Source organism: Eucyclogobius newberryi, unplaced genomic scaffold (genome assembly GCF_026437365.1).
Source record: "Eucyclogobius newberryi isolate DKJ021-1_F unplaced genomic scaffold, fEucNew1.0.hap1 SCAF_18, whole genome shotgun sequence".
NCBI lineage: Eukaryota > Metazoa > Chordata > Actinopteri > Gobiiformes > Gobiidae > Eucyclogobius > Eucyclogobius newberryi.
In genome coordinates, this window is record NW_027315812.1 from 16,377,827 (window position 1) to 16,397,872 (window position 20,046).

Below are 20,046 nucleotides of genomic sequence, written 5' to 3' on the forward strand. Positions count from 1 at the left end.
ATCCAGAAGATCACTTATAGGAAGTCTGAAAAACACTTTCAGTAGAAGATCTCCTATAAATAAATAAAAACTCCCATAGACAAATAAATAAATAAATAAATAAATACCATTGCATGTGATCCCGACGGTAATTGCACATGAATATGTGTCACGACAGCACATGGATTGCACATGAATTTCACAGTAATTGCACATACGACAGAATTGCACATCAGTATTAGGTTAGGTCAGTATTGCGCCGGGATAACGTGACGATCTCCGGGTAAGACGACTGTTCTCCGCAGTTTCATGAGTTCCTCCTTTGTGGAAACGCGGTACCGGGGGAGCCGGGGGGCGGGGCCGGAGCCGGGGGACTCAGAGCCAAGACACATCGCAACGACACGACGAAAACACTCAATCCAGCCGAATAAAGTCAAAACAAGTTCATTTAAAGCGATTCCAGTGCGTGTCCCGATCGTTCGTGAAGTTCCTCTTTCATATAAACGTGAATATAAACGTGTACCGACGACACGCCGTACTTTAGCGCGGCCGGAGGGCGCGGGGGGGGGGGGGCTGGTGAAGTCAGGGGCATCACCTCTGGATAGACAGAACAGGCTAGAATATCAAATGCCAACAGCGGAATTAGGAATAAGGTTCACTCGTTCCAAAAATTCACCATCGATGGAAAGGCATATGACGGCCTAGTAAGTCTTGTTATTTCATGAATATAAGCAATAATGTATTTACATTATCCTTGTACAGTGAGATGTGTCACTAAATAAATCTTTAAGCATTTAACACAATGTACGGCATGGATTTAGAAAAAAAAAAATACCGTACAAGAATCAAAGCTAAATTGTAAGTTTTATTTAATAAATTATACATACACTTTTAAGATGTACAATAATCATTGCATTAATCCATGTTTTCTTTAAGACAAAGTTTGTGTTCAAAATATTTACACATGTACAATTATCAGGCAGCACCTCACAAAGCAAGGCATGAAGGACATTACAAATGTTGAAATCAATCTCTAAACATTGTTCTGTTTCCATCTCTTTCCAGAGGGGAGCTGCTCCATGATTATAATACAGGACCATTCAACTTAAGGTAGTTTTCCTGAGAGACAGATTTCTCAGGGGGCCGTGGCCTCTGGGCCAGAAAGGACATGTCACCACTATTGATCCAATTGGGGGGTTGCACAAAATATCCTTTGTGCAACTAAGATTAGAGTAAAATATTTACTGCTAAATTAGATTTGTGAAAAAATAAAATAGAAAAGGATTAAAAACAACACTGATCTGCAAATGAGCCATTCCAATAATGAAGCAGAGCTAACCTAGGACAACCAATCAGGTCTGAACTAAGTCTAACCCAGAATCAAACTAGGTAGAAACCAGATACAAATAAGGTCTAAAGTAATATTTAAAAAATAATTAAGCCAGCGCCAAACCAGGTTTTAACTAGTACTGACCCAAAATTAAACCAGAAAACAAGAAAAAGCCTGATCTGGCCCCAGGGCCTTAAGTTGAATAGCCCTGTTATTATACATCTCTATGTCCCAAAATAAATGGGCACAATTCAGAAACCCACCAAATCCACCAAGACTGACAGATGTACAGGCTGAAGATGAAATGGGTGTGTGCCAGAATATAGTACAACATACTAATCCATCACTGGATTAGAGGTATGAACTGAGCTTGTTCTTCCAGTCTTTCGTTCATAGTTTACAAGTCTTTGTCCAACCAGGTATCTGTAACGCAAATGCATTTCATTTATTTACAAAAGGACAATTCTAACACTTCTAATCTAAAAACACATCTATAAAAACACAATTTCTTACTTGTCATTTTTTATGTGTTCGTAAAGCCGTTTAAACTGTCGGATCTGGAAGGAGAGGATACCGATGAGTGAAACCACCATCAGCAGAAAAGGGTATATCCTCCTCTGCATTAGGATCTCCATCTCTGAGGTTACTCCTGTGTAAAAAAAGAAAAGAAAACAACAACATAAATATTAAACGCATGCAACAATATGAATAAAATGGAAGTATAAAATATGTTTCAAAATATGTTTCAAAATAGGAAAACAATTCACTTGACACTCACCCACAGCAGGTACCACGCCAGCAGCGATTACATAGGGCACACTCAAGGACAGCAGCAAAACCATGATGACAGGAGCCGCCAGTTTACGGATTATAAACTGGAGATCAATGTTGCGAATACCATTTGCATAAACCTAAAAGAAAAGAAAAAAACTTGAAATACATGAATATAATAACATCGCTAAAAAGGTGCGCTATGTAACTTTTCTGGTGCGGGATCCACTTTTCCTTGAATGTTTAACGGTATGGTATTAAATGTAAAATATCCAGCTTTTCACCATGTAGATTTTATTGTATTCTATTGTAGTTTTTGGCCCTTAGGCTTTATTGGACAGGTGTTTAGTGTGAAATGGGAAAGAGAGGGGAAGGACATGCAGCAAATTGCTAGAGCTGGATTTGAACTCACGATGCTGCGGCCTGTCCATATTGCAAGTGTGGGACATTTATCTATCCATCGATGCAAAACAAATAATATCTCCATGGAGGTTAATGACTGTACTCGTCTAGTTCATGGTTGACTTGCGCTGGTGTGGACCTCCGTGTCAGCATGTTTATCCACACCACATTTAATATAAACAGATGAGGCTTTGGGATTGACCCTCACAGATACTGTACCTGCTCAATAACTGTCTTCAACCACCACTGAGGTCCCATTAGTGTGATTGCAGCAATGATTTTGGCATGAAGAACTCCAAGAGCCCAGTCCTTTATCAGAAAAGAAATGTTAATTATTTACATCAGCCTGTTACTGAATATTCTCAGGATGGTGATCTTACAGTACCTGCCAGGGGTAGAAAAGAGGCGTTTGGTCCAATGGGACTCTCAGTGGAGCAACAATGACCAATTCAAACAGCAGTCCAAGCAGCAGAGGAATCACACCCGCAACCAACAGTGCCACAACCAGGGTCTTAACAATCTACAGCAAAGTTGGAGAAAAAAAACATGTTATTTATTTGTAATTACACTTACTATAGGACATGCTTGTTAATAGTAGGGCTTCCCTAGTCTCAATTGTGTTCATTTTAAAAAGATGGCAAGCCACAAACAATTTAAAACTAAATATTATCTTGTAATGGGAAAAAAGTCCTCAAAGGTTTGCATACAACAGGAAGCTGAAGGCTATACATTACATGGTTAATAAGGTTATATTGTTGTGTGTCATAGTAAATAGTGCAATAATGGAACACAATACAGTATAAATTATTTGGATCAACTTTTGAATAATTCTGCCATGCCAATAATTCACCATGTAATAAATACAGTAATACTGGCTCTAGGCTGCCCCTTGTGGTAATAAGACATCATTACATTCTAGTATTTGCATACAAACTTAACTGTACATACCATAAGTGTCCACTCCTGGACTTTGCGCATGATGACGGTGCGTCCCTGGGGCATCCACGCCAGCATCACAGTGACTCCACGGATAGACAGCCAGCACACATAAAGGCCACATGCTGCTGTGTACAACTCATGGATTTTAGAGCTTCCAGTCCAGAAAGACATCAGCCAACGGCCAGCAAACACTGAAAAGTATAAATAATATTAGCATAACAGAGTTATTGATCATAGGAAAGGAACCATAGTCTCTAATCGTGGTTTGGGTTTTTCTCTGTAAATGTCCATTTCATACCTGGTAGTGTTAGGCAGAGCAGACTGGCCACCAGCAGAGTAATGCACATGAACGCAATCAGCAACACAACCTAAGACAAAAATAATCATTTTATCACATTAATAAAGCATTCATATACAATAATTCTCTAAGGAATGTAATTTTTCCCCTTTAGACCTACTCTGAAAGGGAAGCGAAGGGGTCGGTGGTAAGGTTGAAAGCCTACTGGTCCTCCCTGTTGAAGAATGGCCTGGTGGGCTGCATGTAGCCCCTCTCCAACAGCTGGAGCTGGATTATTGTTGTTAAGGTGACCGGGAGCAGGGTTGTTATTGTTGTTGTTGACGGGCTGGTTTGCATCATTATCTTCCTGCTCTCCAAGGAGGTATGAATGAAGATCCCTGAGAAGACACAGCAAAATGAATAATGTATTAGACAAACATATTATATAGACCCTTTAAAACTCTAGGTCATCTGCATATTCAATATACTGACATGGCAATTGGAGAAGTAAAGCTGAACATAATACATTTTCAATGAATTATTGACATCAGATAATGATTTTCTAACATTTAGTAATATGTGGGTAGAGTAAAGAACTAATATGAGCCTACAATTCTGGAAGAAACCTAACAATCAAGTGTTTATAATAGTAATATGTAAAATAAAAAGGTAAAATACATGCTCTGACACAACAAATTCACATACATTAAGATTTTATTATATTCTGAGGCTAAAAATAATTTGTTCATTGAAATTAATTGGGAATGTATTCCTTTACACCCTTGTAAAGGGTCTATAAACCGTGAGCCGTGTAACATGTAAGTGGGTTTTGCGTGCGCCTACAGTAAATATCCAGCGCTGACGGTCCATGCTCTGACCAGGCCTTTGAGCCACTGCCGGGTGTGTCCCTGCTCCAACAAAGCGGGCAGCACAACTTGAAGTAACAGAAGCTCCAACGACAACTCACTGACCGGAGCGTCACTGAGGGAGGAAAGACAACATATTCACTTGTGGTATACTGACTGAACTTCATATAGGACATCTTCTACTTTGACAACACTGCAGTATTACCTGTAGAGCATGACATTGTATGGGAGGAATGTAGGCAACAGTAGTTTGATCAGTCTGATGGGAAGCCAGAGCATGAGCAGAACAATAGATCCAAAGACAACCACAGACAAAATGAAACGCCTCAGATGTCTGTAGATGGGCAGGTGAATCATTTCCTGAACCGGGTTAAAATCTGGGTCATTGAGGTTTCTCAAAAACCACAGCACTCCAGGTCTTAAAACCTGATGATAGAAGAAAAGGATTGAAGAACTGTAAATAATAAAAGCCAATGGCATATTTGACATAACATACCTCTCTCAGAAGCAGGATGAACGAAGCAAAATAGAAAACATAGACCATTCCCACGAGCCAATGGAGAAACATGGTTGTGCCAGGAGCCGATTTAAAACTCAACTCTCGGTCTTTGAGTGAGGCATCAAACATCTCCTGCAGGGAAAAAAAGTTATTTAGTTTTCGTTTCATTAGCAATCCCAGTTCAACAAGTGAGATTGTTTTATTAATTTAAAAAATACTAAGAAATGTTTAGTTAGTACAAAAAACCTAGACTTTGCTGACAAGGAATATATAGTTCCTTGTTGCTTGTAGGACATCATTGTTAGCCACTTTAGGTCAGAAGAAGTGGAGCCGTTTCTCAAGTTGAGGGGCACATGCCAATATTGACTTCCTGTTTGCTTTTGCCCGTTGTACAAATTGCTACATCCTTTGCAAAACAGACGCGGGTTGCAAATACAGTGGAAAAAGGTTCTTACCAAGGAGCAGATGTCAAGCCACCAGCCACAGATGAGCGGAAACACGCCTATTTCCACGACCACCAACAGAGAGACCTGTGTAAGACGAGGCAAAGCAGTAGATCAGAAACAAGCAGGCGTTGTCATCAGTTGTCACGCTTGATTTTGATACTAAGGACAAGACATGATGCCAATTTTGAAACACACATACAACACTAGATAGTAGTAGATCCTTTAATGTTTCCATGTGGTCTTACATTACTTTAAATACAGATCATTTTAAAGAAATCCAAAATGATCAAATATTGTCCTTTTTCAATATTGATACTTAAAAATCTGGTCTCAATGCTATTTTTTGTTGACTAGGGTCTGGATATACTTTGAAAAGCCTACAATAAATGATGTGTCCACAGGTTTTTACTTTAACAAACAAAATAAACCAGGAATGTCCAGAATCTTACCTTGACAACAATGTAGCAGACGCCAAGGAGACGCCGGGAACGCTGAAATCTGACCAAGGCAGCAAGTCCCTTAACATACCATTAAGGATTAGACAATATTTACAATCCTATGAAGTCAAAAGCTTGGTCGTAAAGTAAATAATGTTATAATATTTATTCAAGACAAAAAAAGGATACATGACAGAGGATCAGGGTCATAGCCAGCAAGATGTACCCCACAATGGTTGTAATTAATCCCTCAAAATGAGATGCTTGAACCTTAAACAGAAATGACACTATAGTTATCCCACTAAATAAAACAAAAATATGTAGGATAGAAATATAGAAATCCTTACATATTCTTCAAAACCAAGACCAACCACAGAAAAGTGTCCAATGTGGTAGGGACAAAATGCTGAAATAAGTGGGGAAATTAATACATTTTAGGGTTGAAACAAGCCAATATTGAAATAATTGTCAACTAAATTAGTAATTGAATAATCATTATCTGGTTTATGTGGAAGATATTTAATGACTGACATAAAATCAAATGAAACAAGCAACTAATTTTGTATTGTTTACTTTATAAAAAACGCTTTTTAGCTTCAGTTAACTTACTATAGCAGAGGTGAATCTCAGAGACAAAAATATACTCACCAAATACCAGGATAAAAAGTGTATTCAGAGAAACAACCCAAAACACATGCTCCTGTGGATTAAATGTACAGAACAACTTAAACTGACAATGTACATCGTTAATAAAACAAACTAAACTCACCAAAAATACTAATGATCCATCAAGGCCAAGCATCTGTAGAAGAGGAAACAATAAAATTATAATCCTGAACAATATAACAATTCTATTGCTTAAATAACTCTTTTTGTACGCAGTATAAATGCTTACCCTTTCCCAGGTGAGCTCCTCAGCCGCTCTGTCCCACTCCAAAGCATTCCAGTTCATGTCATCTATAATAGAAAATACAATAAAATGAACTTTCATTACCCATAATCCATGCTCCCATTTGACTCATAGGCTTTTTTCATAGGACACAACTTCGACACAAGTGTTTGTATTCAAATAGCCGAGGTAGACAGGCAGCCCATTAACCACAAATAGTTGCACATGGCTCTTTGGAAATTAGTGTGTACAAATGTATTTGTTTTGGAAACACTGAGCATTTCCATAAACAGAAATGTAGCAATTGTTTAATCGTGTTCGACACTATTAGGTACTTGATGAAAGAAGAGTAGTTTACCCTGTGCTCCATTGTTTGCGTCTTGATCCTCAGGAGCCGCTCCCTCCTCTTCCAGCTCAGGCTCCTCACCTTGGTCAGGAGGGGCATCAGGGGGCTCTGGCTCGGCCGGAGGATCAGCCGGGACAGGCTGGGGAGCAGGAGGATCATCTGCTGCTCCTTGGCCAGCCGCTGGTGCCTGGAGGAAAGGGTCAACACTAAACTGGAATCGATAGTGACTATGGGTACTGGAGGTGAATTGATGCTACACGTCTTGTTTGTAAAAAAAAAATTAAATCAGAAAACCTCATTTGCTTGTCCAGCTGCATTTGGGGGCGGAGGCTGGTGCTGCTCTAACCACTGAGGTGCACCACCATGGACTATTTGTTCTCTTAGCCACACCAGGCTGATGAATGCACACAATGTGCAAGTGACCACAAAACAACCTTGAAGGCAGTCTGCAAGCAGGTTTTCACTGTAGAATTAAGCACAGAAAAGACAAAAAAATGAATGATGAATATCTGATGTTATTTGCACTTTTGTGTAGAACTCACGTCGAGAGCATGTCCAAAGGAAGAGTTAAAAGTGAGCTCACAGAGCCAGTAAAAAGACACTTGTAGATGCGACCTGGATCAAAATAAACATAAGAAAATACATCATCAATATTTTGTCATAAAAATATAGTACAATTAAATTTAACTTATGACCCTGATATTTAGGTGAATATTTCATCTAGGGTCTTATTAACTACTGTGTTGATGTTGGCAGATTTCACTTGCATGCAGTGAGAGGAACGACTCCAAGCCAAGCGAAAGCCACCAATGTGTAATGGAACCAGTAGCGGATGGCTGTGCCCACACTGGTGAGGAGACCAGCACAAATGTCCTGGATGGGCAAACGGGAGGGCATGTCTGGAGAGTAGACTGCAGAGAAAAACAGTACAACTGATATGAACTGTACTTCATGTAGTACCGGTAGTTATACATGTAAATGGTCACTTACTGGGCGTGAATGCAAATCTGTGTTTGCATAATTCACAGTACTCCTTTCTACTATGCTTCAGCCACTGGACTAAACTGAAAATCAGAATTACAACAGCTCAGGATTTTACATTACAGTCAACATAATTATCAGAAAATCCATTATCAGGATTAAGAATGATCACTGCAATTGATTTGCTAAATCAAAAACAAAGAATCAGAAAGACCTAGTTAGTTTTTTTTGTACAAACAACAAAGTTCTACAGGGCCATTTCTGATGACATAATCTTCCTTCCCCGGCTTTGTAGATTTAGATTAGAGTGTGACGCCGAGTGGAGTGCGGACCAGGGCTCAGGGCTCAGTGCTGATAAACCACACAAACTGTCATACATAACAGGCAGAACGACACATGAACATGTGCTTTACATGTGAAATATAAATGTAGAGGAATCTGTAAACTTAGGAAACACTGCCATTTCATTTACACTATACTATATAAACTATAAATCCTCTGTTAGACATCAGATACACAAAGGACTTTTGCATTAACTTTATTATCTGTATTATGGAATTGATACTTTTCTTTTTTGGGCATTCAAATCAATTCGGACTGGACTGTTTGAGCCCTTTAATTGCTGTAACACAAAGCAAGCTCAAGAGTCTTAAATCATAAACATATTTCTATCAATATATTAATGTGATGTTTGTGGAAAATAAAGTCACTTCTGGATCATTATTGCATGTATGTACAGCCCTTTTTAAATGTACTAAAAACTTGTATCAAAGCAAATATTGATTGGCAATATGCTAAATTTGAATAGTAGAGTCACAAAAAGTATTAAAAGATTACTGCAAAAAGGAGCAGATTAAAAACACTATATTTCTGCTCTTTGGTGGTTCACTTTACAGTCCATTTGCATTTTGTGTGATTCTTGAACCTTAACCACGACACAGACAGGTCTTTAGCACATTTCTGATTGATCATTGCCATTAAGCTTTCTGAATATTGTCATTGGGGAAAAAAAAAACAAAAAAACAATGTTGAGATATGAAGAGTTTAATTCCAGTATCGCCCATCGTGAACATCAGGAAGAGTCTGTGATGTGGAATGCTCTTACCATTCTTGGTGGATGAACTTAATACTGCCAGTGCAGACACATGGATGGTACAGCGGTTTGTCCGGCGTCCCCTCAGAGCGACACACGCGGCAAATATCTGCCACAAGCACAAGAATATAAAAGAAGCAGGGCAGCAGAAGATTCTTTCATTACATGAGGTTTTATTAAAGTCTGTTGGTCGCAGTGACCACCTGTGCTTCATTTGATGGCAATGCACTGGCATTTTGGTATTTGTCCACCTTAAGGAAAATACTTTGGAACTCACAGCGCAGTTAACCAAGGAAAGATTGGTGTACTTTGTGTAAATGCAAATATTTTGTTTTATAGGCTCTTAACGCTCACGCTTAACTCTTTATTCAATTAAATTTAAGGCACTGCTCCATATAACTATTTGAAAGAAATATCCAGATGTATGACGCACAAATGTTAACCCTCATAATTACTTGTTAGGGATTAGGCCAAGGCATATGGCCTTAAACTTGTATTGCTATATAAAAGAGAACATTTGAAATAATTATTAAATTTACATCATAACTGATGTAAGACTAAATACATTTCTAAAATCGTTACTAACTTGTGAAAGACCATTACATTCAAAGTTGTAAGTAGTTTGTAGTAGTAGTAGTATGTTCTGTAAGTAACATTTCTCTGTAATTATAAGTGTTTATAGCCTCTGCCGAGCCCTGTTAAAGCGGCGGGATGTTAGCTGTAACTGTCTACCTCCAATGGCTCCCACGGTAAATGAGAGGAAAGTCAGCTGCAGTACATGTGTAATTATATCACAATATGCCAAACTCAAAATTACAAAGTAAATGATGAAATATCTTCGAGCGATATGATATGGCCCAGCCCTAATCACGTCTTTGATTTCAACAATAGATTTTTACAAAGCAAACGTGAAAAAAATAACTTAGTTTTTTATTTATACTGACAGAGAAGATGTTGAAATGTGTCATGTTGACAAGTCAAGTAATTACAGGAATATGAACCATTAACAGGCCAACAAATCTGCAGGTTGTGGTGGCATTATTCATACACGTAAATGAAGTCAGTTGAAATCACAGTAAAATTATAAGGTTTATGGTTCAAAATGTGTGTTTTTCAAAAACAGTGAATCCCTCCCACTTCCACATGTTAGACAGACCCCTGGTAGGTGGACTAGGACCAAGGGTACAATAACACTTGTTACTTCATGGAATTATTTCAAGTTGAAAATAACAGATATTGACTGTAAAGCTGGGCGAAATGGAAAAAAATTATAATCTTAATAATATTTTTCTCATAATGATCAGTCTCGATTTTGTATTGGATTTTATTTGGTCTTTCCAAAAACAAAGTAAAAAAGGCTTTTAGTAATTATTTCATGAAAAAAACTACACACACTTTCAATCTGTGCTATTTAAAACAAATATTACAATTTATTCCTCCAAAGTCTGACCTCTATTCAAAACCACATGTTTTTACTGACATAGGATCGACTGGGGACCCTTGATTCAAAAACCCTCCCAAATAATTGACAATTTCACATGACCCCAATCTTGATCTGTGGATCTTTCAATTAATTGCCCAGCCCTAATTAAGAGTATTTGAAAAACAGAATATTCTTTGGCACACTCTATCTAAGAACAGACTTTTAAATGAAATGTCCCTTAAGATGTGAGACAGGCCTCTAGTTCAAAAGTTTAGCTGTATGACTATAAACATTTGATTTACACTTTTTTTTTTTTTTTTTTTTTTTTTAAAGTAAATTGCGTTTTCTTGTTACCTTGTGCTCTACAAATAAACTTGCTCTGCCTTTGTTGTATATAAAAATCCTTCTGTAGGTTCGTTTAGGACAACACTCGTATTGAAATAAGAAATAATAGTTATCAAAGGCAGTATACTAGTAATTCGAGTTAAAATGATTATAAAAAGGCTGGTACATGATATCTCCAGGGTGTCTGACAATACCTCGGATGTAATAGAGACAAAACATGTTGGGATGTCCGGGACTAAAGGCCGGGACACCTGCTAACTTGCACAATGAGGTGAGATACACGAGAAAGCTCCATAACACGTAGCTGATGACACCATGACTTCTAGCGCTAGTGATTTTCATATATTACCTGTGCCTCGGACAGAAATACTTGGGCCATTAATACTGGGCCCCACGTAAAACAAATGAACATCGGCCACTTTCTCTAACGTTGGTTAAATTGAGTGTTAAAAGCTGCTGTATTTGGAGAGGACACATATGTACTTTAGCAGGCCAGCTCAGCGCAGACTGTTGTTTGAGTGACGCGTTTCGAAGCTAATGCTAAATTTCCACAAATGTGACAAGCTGCAACGGTATTAATTACCTTCCTCGACTGGATCCATCTTGGTCTCTTTGCGCCAGTTGTTTACGATCGTCCACTGCACGACGACTCCATGAACGAGAAATAATATGGCTTTACTAGCCGGTTTAAGCTAGCAAGACGACTGTGCCCTGTCCTGTCTGGAATTCATTGAGCAACGTGAAATGGAGTCGACGCAGACACAATCGCGGTTGACAAGTGATTTACTATTGCATCTAGACTGACTTTGGTGCCGTGAAGTTGTTTTTTTCCCCAGGCTACAATACTGTATCGTAGAACATTACATCCTCGCCATAGTTGAAATGACAGACCCACCGTGGAGACAAATCGCAAGCTAATCACGTGACCACGCATGCGCACTAACCCCTACTTCGCCTAAATATTCAGCTTACCGTGAAAGTGAAGACATAGACAAATACAGACAAATACAGACAAATACAGACAAATACAGATAAATACAGACAAATACGCTCTAAATATCTGAATGGAGGCAAACGTGAAGTGGAACATTATGTGATTTCAATAACATACAAAATAACATACAATGAGACAAATCAAGAGTTATTTACAGTTGTTTTTTTACATCATTATTTTTGATTCAATAATAGATAGCATTTTTGATAAAGGAAACCCGTGATTTTTAGTTTTACTGCATAAGTGCGGCTTATTCGAGTTAACAGCATTTGTTTTACCGTTGAATTTCCAGATCAGGGGTTATAGAAGTTATAGAAGGTTGTAGTGTCACGTGTACCTAACCTGTACCCTCCTTATTGAAATTAATGTTTCAAAAACCCTCACGTCCTTCCTATTATTACACCTAGTGCATTGTTTATTTTCCCTCTTTGTTGCCCCAATGGTCATCCGGCGCCGTGGCTTAGTTGGTCAAAGCGCCTGTCTAGTAAACAGGAGATCCTGGGTTCGAATCCCAGCGGTGCCTTTTGTACTCTGCACGTTTGTTGCGTTTCGTGATGATGTAGACGTTTGGCTTGTTGCATAAATGTGCGTTTAAAATACACAAACTACCGCAGTACACGAAGGCCACTCTGGTCACGCACACAAACATACAACACAATTATGCTTTTATTTTGAAATGTCCAACGCTGTCTCGTCACTACCTCAGCAATAACGCCACACTGCGAGTCAAACTAACTCTGCAGCAGATTTGTGACTCAAAGTCGAATCGCCAAAGTCCCGCAACACTTTTGCCTGACCAGCCACTCCTACTTTCAGTCTTTGCAAGTATTGTCAAAGCATCGCGGTATGTAGCATGCATGAAATAGTAGCTATATTTCTAAACGAAACGTATTTACAGTTATTGGTATGTTTTATATCAAATCTCAGATGGCAAATGAGGCAAAACCGTGTCCGTGTAACATCGGGGATCGAATGGAGTATGGAGGTCTGGGTCAGGAAGTTCAGCTGGAGCACATTCATGCTTACGTAGTAAAGCCTACAGCTGCATCCGAGAAGGCCGTCATTATTATACAGGACATATTTGGATGGAAACTTCCTAACACTAGATACATCGCGGATATGTTGGCCTCCAATGGATACATGTGAGTAAAATGTTAATCTATATAAAAGACAAGACTTTCACTTTTTAATTACAGGTTAATGTTTACATATGATCAATAATATTGTCTCTACGTGCAGTGCTGTGTGTCCAGACTTCTTTGTTGGAAAAGAGCCATGGAGTCCATCACATGATTGGTCCATATTTGAGGAGTGGCTTGAAGACAAAAAGGCCACCAACATTAAAAAGTAGGCCTAACATTTTCCATATGTAAATACAAACATTTCTCTGTCTTTACTGTCTAAGTTGCTAACTAGATATTTTACATTTTTAGAGAAGTTGATGTAACCATGGCGTTTCTCAAAAACAAGTGTGGGGCCAAACATATTGGAGTGGTGGGATTTTGCTGGGGAGGCATTGCCACGCACTACATCTCTCTGCAGTATCCTGAAATCAAAGCTGGAGTCTCAGTATATGGTAATAAGCATATATGGTACCTGGCTATCCAGACTTAAACTACTTCTCTATAGGTAGCAAGGATGAAATCATTTAACCAACAATTTTAAATTGATACAGAGCTCAATCAGTTCGGCCACACAGATGAAAGAATCTGTCGAAAGTGAACCACATTCAATAGCAAAGACTTGTACCGTATTAAGATTTTCCAGTCATAGTACCATTTTCCTCCAGGAGTCATACGCATGATGGAGGACAAGTATGACCTAAAAAGCCCCACCCTTTTCATCTTTGGGGAGAAGGATAACCATATTCCTCTTGACCAGGTACAGCTTACATTGATACTTTGGAAAAGCTCTTAAACCTATTTTGATACACCTCACCTTATATCTCCACTCTTCAGGTGAAAGTCCTTGAAGCCAAACTAAAGGAGAAATGCAAAGTGGACTATCAGGTTAAAATCTTTCCTGGACAGACCCACGGATTTGTTCACCGCAAGAGGGAGGACATTAACCCAGAAGATACAGCCCAGATCCAGGAGGCCAGGAGAGACATGCTGAACTGGCTCAATAAATACATGTAACCTCTATTACTAAAAATTGTCTGAATAACTGATATTGCAACCAATTATTTATACCGCCAGTTTTGTTAGCCTGTGAAAATCGAATACCGGTAATAATATACAAGATTGATTCAATATTAGTATAATTACCCTTTTAAAGATAGTAATTTATTGTTCATAAAAATAAAAAAATACCGCACAAAAACTTGAAATCAATTGCCATTAGGCTATCGTGTAGTACATGCTAGATTTCTGTGGGCATGACGCTTGACCTGCACAGTCCACTCCAGCCAGATTGTGATGGGTGGGCCTTCAGAATAAAGAGAGTAATGCGTTAAACAGAAGAAACAAGGTGGTCAAAAGTTACATTAGCCCCGTCCATAGTTAACACAATTCAATTTGAAGTTAATGGCATTTATCAGATGGCAAACGAGGCCAAACCATGACTGATATTGGAGATGGAAGTCTGGGTCAGAGCACATTTATGTTTACGTGTGTAGTAACGACTACAGCGGTACTGCCCGTTGGTTGGGTCAAGGCGCATGTGTGCCAGGCTCCAGGTGCTGCCGGCAGCAGTGTTGAGAGTTTGAATCCTGACTCTGATGAATTGCTGCATGTCCTCCCTTCTCTTTTATCCCATTTCACACTTACTTTTCCTGTAAAGCCTACAGCCGCATCTGAGAAGGCCATCATTATTTTTACATGACATGTTAGGAGTGAAACGTCTTCACACTAGATACATTGACCGATATGTTGTCCTCCAATGGATACGTACATAATCACCACCACTGTAATGGATTGAGCAGGTTTATCAAATGTTTGTTCTTAATGTTCTGTGTCTAGACTTTTGTTCTTGGAAAAGAGCCAAGGAGTCCGTTACCTGATTGGTCCACATTTCATGCATGGCTTGAAGACAAAAATTAACCTTTTTAAATCTGCAAACAAACATGAAAACATGTTTGTACAATAGTTAATGACTGGATATTTTTTGGCATTTTCATTACATTCAATTCCTGAAAAACAAGTTGTTTGGCCCCACAAGTATATTGTAGTCAGTGTATGGTAATGCACCCAGAGAAACACATTTAAAATCAAGGCAAGTGTTTTAGTATATTGGAAAGAGCATCTTTGTAAATGCAAAAACGTACCAAAAGACATTCAGTAAGTTTTGATCTCAAAACTCAACTCTGTTCATCTTTAACAGGTAAACAGATTTAGGTAAATAATTAGCAAGCTAAGTAAGCCCCAAATGTATTTGTTGGACACACCACACCAGCCAGGACAGACATGCTGTACTGGCTCAATAAACAAACATAAGAGCACATAAACAAACATTTTGTACCTACAAATGATAATGTCCAGTCTATTCAAAGTAGAAATCTGCAAGATTATTAAGTGTACCAAATACGGTATGTTTAAAATAAAATAAAACACTACGGCATCACAAATCTGAACAGACCACATCTTTAATGACTTGATACCACAACAACAGCAAGATATTTTTATATCAAATGATAAATAGTTGTGCAGGGTGGCTTGAACAGTGCCCGAGAAGTGCCTACACAGACGTATTGTACAACACAAGACCAAGCGCAAACTTTAAAGACATTAGTCTTCACTTTCTCCAGGGCTTCGTATGTCATCAATTTTGAGAATCATCTTCACGACTTGTGTGGCCAGGATGATCTGCTGCCTCTTGCCAATTAGAGTCTCAATCACATGCTGCTGTTTCATGTCTGCACATAACAGAAACATTTGCAATCAAAACAAGGACACAAAGGAATCCACGTAACTCAAACTTCTAGGTAACTGCTGCTGTGATTTTGGGCATTCAAAAATAAGTTGAATGAGAGGATGAGGTTGGCCCTTGGACTTTTTCTTAATACGTTTTAGTCCACATCTGATAAAAGGAAACTATCAAAGGCTGGACATATTAAATATTAAAAAAAACAACTCTTATTTTCAGTAAAAATTCTACATTATGGAATTATTCAGGCTCAGTTTATACTCCAAAAACGACAACAAAATTCTAAAATGAAGAACAAAGGGGAATTGTCAAAAACAAATGCCCAAGCACGTGTCAGACATCCTACAGACACCAGCCATTTTTATTAAAGAAAATCTAGGCAGAATTTAAAATCTGCAGAGCTCGTTCACACTTCTAATCAGAGTATCAGATATCAGTGCAAAACCACAAAAAGGCCAGCTTCACAAAGAGTCCAGTCACTTGTTTGTACACCAAAGGGTTCAAGAACAACTTCAGTTTAAATTGGCCATTGGAAAACTGAATATTATTTACAATTTATAATCGTAAAAATAAAATATATTTTACCATGGGTGTTTTTGTGAAGGCAGTCGATGCCCAGGTAAGGGTTGTTGTCTTTTACTTGTTTGGCACGGACTTCAGTCATGGTCTGGATGGGGTTCAGACCACTGTTCTCAGCCAAAGACATTGGGATTACCTCAAGAGCATCAGCAAATGCCCTCATGGCATACTGCTCCAAAGATGGACACTGGGAAGAAATTGGGATAAAAACGTTGCAGTATAATGTCTAATGAGGCAGGATAAGCCACATTTATTTTGTGTAGTCATTATATTTCATGTTATTTTACCTTATCAGCAGCTTGATTAACAGCCAGAGCACAGGCAATCTCGGAGGCACCACCACCATACACAACACGGTTATCCCTGACCAAATTACGGATTACACAAAGGGCATCGTGAAGAGCTCGTTTGGCCTCCTCAATTATCTGTCAGATTAAAATAAAAATGGTAATACGAGCAGGAAAAATGACTGCAATTCTGAACCGCAAGGAACAAATCCCACCATTTTGTTTCCTCCACGAATGAAAATGGTAACTGCCCTGGTGTTTTTGCATTCCATAATAACCAACATTCGGTCCTTTGTGGTGCCGAAAGTGATTTCTTTCACCAATCCAGCGGTGCCAAGCTTTTCTGGAGTCAGTTCAGAGAACCTGGGCACAATGCGACCCCCTGTTGCTATTGCTATTAGCTGTGGAGAATGAAGCATCGAACTACATGACATCACTGCTCATCATCTCATTTAATTTTAGGTTTTAGTTTGTCATAATGAAATGCATATTTACCTCAATCTCAGGCCCTCCCACCCAGCGCACAGCTGGGAGCTCATTCTGCAGCAAAAGGTGGTTTGCCTCGTCATCAAAGCCCCACTGACAAATTGCCAAATTTGCACCGTTGCTTTTCACCTGATAATACATACCGGTATTAAACAAGGTAAAAAATATTGCTCAGCTCACTGAAAACATTTGAGTCGCCTCATACCTGCTGGATCATCTCCTCAAACTTTTCCTTTTCATATTTTTGGAGAGCTTTGTAGTCCTCAACAGAAGAAATATCCAACTTATGCTTGGTCTTGGGCTTTGGTGGTTCAAATGGGCAGGTGAGGATGGCAATTTTAACATCTTTCAGTTCCTTGTAAAAGGACAAAATACAAGGTGAATCTTGCATGTTCAACACATCATCATTAGAGGGTTTAACAATGAGATAATAAACTTTACTTTAGGCATTTGAGGATGACTGAACTCTTTGTCTACAATGACTCCCTTTATAAGTTGTGTGTCCTCCAGTTTGCCTCCAACCTTGCCTTCCATCTTAATGAGCTCAAAATCCACATCTTTTCTCTCCAGGTCTGCCACTGTTAAAATTGCATTTACAGCAATCTCAGCCATTTGTCGGTGGCACCGGTTGATACTGCAATACATTAAAAAAATATATATATTAAAAATCAAATACAATTAAAAATAATTAGTTTCCATCAATACGCACACTTTGGACCCCAAGGTTGTCATGGCGGTCTGAATAAGTGGCTCGGTGTTGTTTGGGTCATAGGGGAAGGACTCTGACATTTTATCAAGCTGCTCAATGGCAATTCTTGCGGCCTGGTCATAACCATCAGAGATTCTGATGGGGTGGATCCCACGATCCAGCAGCTGCTCAGCCTGCTCCAGCAAAGCTCCAGCCAGCACTAAGACCAGAAGGATCAATATCATGAACACAACTAGAATTATTTTATTTAAGTGCATTAGACATGATTCACCCCATACCAACAACTCCAGTGGTTCCATCACCGATCTCATCATCTTGGGACTTGGACAGTTCAACCATAAGCTTAGCAATTTGGTGATCCACATCCATCATGCTCAGAATAGTGGCTCCATCATTGGTAACGGTAACGTCTCCATCACTACTAACCATCATCTTGTCCAGACCTGATTCAGAGAACACATTACACACCAACTCCAATAGTCTGTTAGGAATTCATTGGAAGGAAGCTTACCATTGGGTCCCAAAGAAGTTCTCAGCGTTGATGCTACTGCCTTGGCTGCCATAATATGCGACTACAGAAATAAGAAAATACAACCTCCATTAGTCACAGAGTGCAGTGTTGCAACCGCACATTACAAAATGCAGCCTCCAAATAATAAAAGAGGGATATAACATATCTCAAAGTACAATATAGGTGCTTTTGTGCATATTATTCCATTCATATACAAAGGAAGAATTAAGATATAAAAGTGCTTAGTCTGCACTGAAATGACGCAATGGATCATTGTCTGTGTATTTCCCCGTTTCTTTAGCGGTTTCTGCAAAAAACAAAGCATTTAAGCTCATAATTAGCTATACTGTGACAGCTCATGATAGTATTGAGAGACTTGTATTGATACAAATTCATGTTTCAATAGTTTGTATAATTTCATTTCAGTCTTTAATACAGAACTTGATTAATTAAAAACTTTAGGGAGGCGAATTAAGTTGTTAAGAATCTGCAGCCTACATATTCTTTAAGCTGTCCAATCATCCAGCCATGTTTTTGGTCAATTGGGACAGCAATCTACTTAATTACACTAACATGAGTATTTGAGTTACTTTTCACCACTTTCAACTGGAAAATAAACAAATAAAAACACATTGTCCTCAGGTGGAACTTAAAAGTTTAGCTAACATTACGTAACTAAAAATGAATACTGTACAACAAAAAAGATGGCGCAGAAGCATTCACAGCCTTTGTGTACAATCCAAAGATACAATGCAGAATACATTAAGTGCTAAGGGCTGCAACAATTACTCGTGACTAGTAGTCTATTAAAATATCCGCAATAGTATTTTGAACAAGACGGCGAAAAATCCAAATGTAAAAGAAATGAATAAATATCCAATTTTAATAAAACGCTTGAGTCGTGTCTAGATTTAGAGGATTTCTGTCAAATTTCAACCTGTAATTACTTCGGTAAAATGTATTCAAAATAATTATATTGTACAACAGAAATAAAAGTCTTAATAGTCGACAAATCGGAAAAAATAGTCGCCGACTGATCGACTCCTAAATGCTCATCTGGTCGCAGCCATACTTGGGCGGAACATGAAGCATCCCCCGGAGGCTGCACGCTGAAGTGTACAGAAAGCACATGGGCCGCTACGCTAGCATGACAAGCTAATGATTAAGCAGCCACAAAACAACGACTCTGCAAGAATGTTTGCAAAAGACAATATATTTATGCAAAAACAATGTCACACATTGTATAAATTGCATCTCCAATGTCAACAAAATGCTACGATGACAAAACAAGAGTTAGCATCAGCATGCGTCAGTCCCACAAGCTAAGCTCATTGTACCTTCAAAGCATGAATCCCGGACAGACGAGTCTTCTTATCCTGGTCTTTAATGATGAGAAAGGGCCTTCCATACTCATCAAAGGCGAGTGTCCCGAGGCTGGACATCTTGGCTGTTTATTAGTGAGACAAATTAAGCGTTGAATGTCACAATTATGGGTTTTAAAGATGTTATTCTGGAGTGTGGCTGAGCAGCGAGTCGCACGGATCCGCCGGCGACTTCTGGAAGACTCCACGGGCGGGGAGGGCGAAACCAAGT

The 20,046-nt window shown here is 38.8% G+C and overlaps 3 protein-coding genes and 1 non-coding gene across 4 annotated transcripts; 2 read left to right on the forward strand and 2 right to left on the reverse strand.

Moving 5' to 3' along the window:
• Positions 1-826: 826 nt before the first annotated feature.
• Positions 827-11,956, reverse strand: LOC140364524 (E3 ubiquitin-protein ligase MARCHF6-like). Its single transcript, XM_072450697.1, has 25 exons — positions 11,607-11,956; positions 9,268-9,364; positions 8,172-8,245; positions 7,949-8,092; positions 7,724-7,796; positions 7,476-7,644; positions 7,194-7,368; positions 6,842-6,903; positions 6,716-6,748; positions 6,595-6,646; positions 6,294-6,352; positions 6,136-6,216; positions 5,959-6,027; positions 5,519-5,593; positions 5,061-5,195; positions 4,770-4,990; positions 4,542-4,679; positions 3,880-4,096; positions 3,720-3,789; positions 3,431-3,612; positions 2,868-3,002; positions 2,702-2,791; positions 2,088-2,220; positions 1,823-1,958; positions 827-1,732 (listed from the first exon to the last, which is right to left on the reverse strand). Exons 1-25 carry the CDS (start codon positions 11,623-11,625, stop codon positions 1,645-1,647), a joined length of 2,727 nt encoding a protein of 908 aa, XP_072306798.1. The 5' UTR covers positions 11,626-11,956; the 3' UTR covers positions 827-1,644.
• Positions 11,957-12,466: 510 nt separating this feature from the next.
• trnat-agu (transfer RNA threonine (anticodon AGU)) lies at positions 12,467-12,540 on the forward strand. Its single transcript has one exon. It is a non-coding gene; the product is annotated as a tRNA-Thr (tRNA).
• Positions 12,541-12,771: 231 nt separating this feature from the next.
• cmbl (carboxymethylenebutenolidase homolog (Pseudomonas)) lies at positions 12,772-14,171 on the forward strand. The gene is made up of 6 exons (XM_072450708.1): positions 12,772-12,861; positions 12,945-13,159; positions 13,257-13,364; positions 13,451-13,593; positions 13,807-13,898; positions 13,976-14,171. The coding sequence occupies exons 2-6, from the start codon at positions 12,945-12,947 to the stop codon at positions 14,153-14,155; spliced, it is 738 nt and encodes a 245-aa protein (XP_072306809.1). The 5' UTR covers positions 12,772-12,861; the 3' UTR covers positions 14,156-14,171.
• Positions 14,172-15,584: 1,413 nt separating this feature from the next.
• On the reverse strand, positions 15,585-20,046 carry cct5 (chaperonin containing TCP1, subunit 5 (epsilon)). Its single transcript, XM_072450700.1, has 11 exons — positions 19,791-20,046; positions 18,454-18,514; positions 18,221-18,385; positions 17,943-18,141; positions 17,675-17,867; positions 17,439-17,588; positions 17,243-17,362; positions 16,963-17,148; positions 16,748-16,885; positions 16,467-16,647; positions 15,585-15,870 (listed from the first exon to the last, which is right to left on the reverse strand). The coding sequence occupies exons 1-11, from the start codon at positions 19,893-19,895 to the stop codon at positions 15,743-15,745; spliced, it is 1,626 nt and encodes a 541-aa protein (XP_072306801.1). The 5' UTR covers positions 19,896-20,046; the 3' UTR covers positions 15,585-15,742.

Excerpts from the sequence above, each read along its gene's own strand:
- cmbl (XM_072450708.1), top strand. The coding sequence starts at position 12,945 with ATGGCAAATGAGGCAAAACCGTGTCCGTGTAACATCGGGGATCGAATG. Across the intron at positions 13,594-13,806 it reads AGCTGGAGTCTCAGTATATG|GAGTCATACGCATGATGGAG; the intron begins GTAATAAGCATA and ends ATTTTCCTCCAG. Across the intron at positions 13,899-13,975 it reads ACCATATTCCTCTTGACCAG|GTGAAAGTCCTTGAAGCCAA; the intron begins GTACAGCTTACA and ends TCCACTCTTCAG.
- cct5 (XM_072450700.1), bottom strand. The coding sequence starts at position 19,895 with ATGTCCAGCCTCGGGACACTCGCCTTTGATGAGTATGGAAGGCCCTTT. Across the intron at positions 17,363-17,438 it reads TTGAGGAGATGATCCAGCAG|GTGAAAAGCAACGGTGCAAA; the intron begins GTATGAGGCGAC and ends ATGTATTATCAG. Across the intron at positions 17,149-17,242 it reads TGGGAGGGCCTGAGATTGAG|CTAATAGCAATAGCAACAGG; the intron begins GTAAATATGCAT and ends CATTCTCCACAG.
- LOC140364524 (XM_072450697.1), bottom strand. Across the intron at positions 6,904-7,193 it reads CGCAAACAATGGAGCACAGG|ATGACATGAACTGGAATGCT; the intron begins GTAAACTACTCT and ends TTTCTATTATAG. Across the intron at positions 6,217-6,293 it reads GTCTTGGTTTTGAAGAATAT|GTTCAAGCATCTCATTTTGA; the intron begins GTAAGGATTTCT and ends TTTCTGTTTAAG.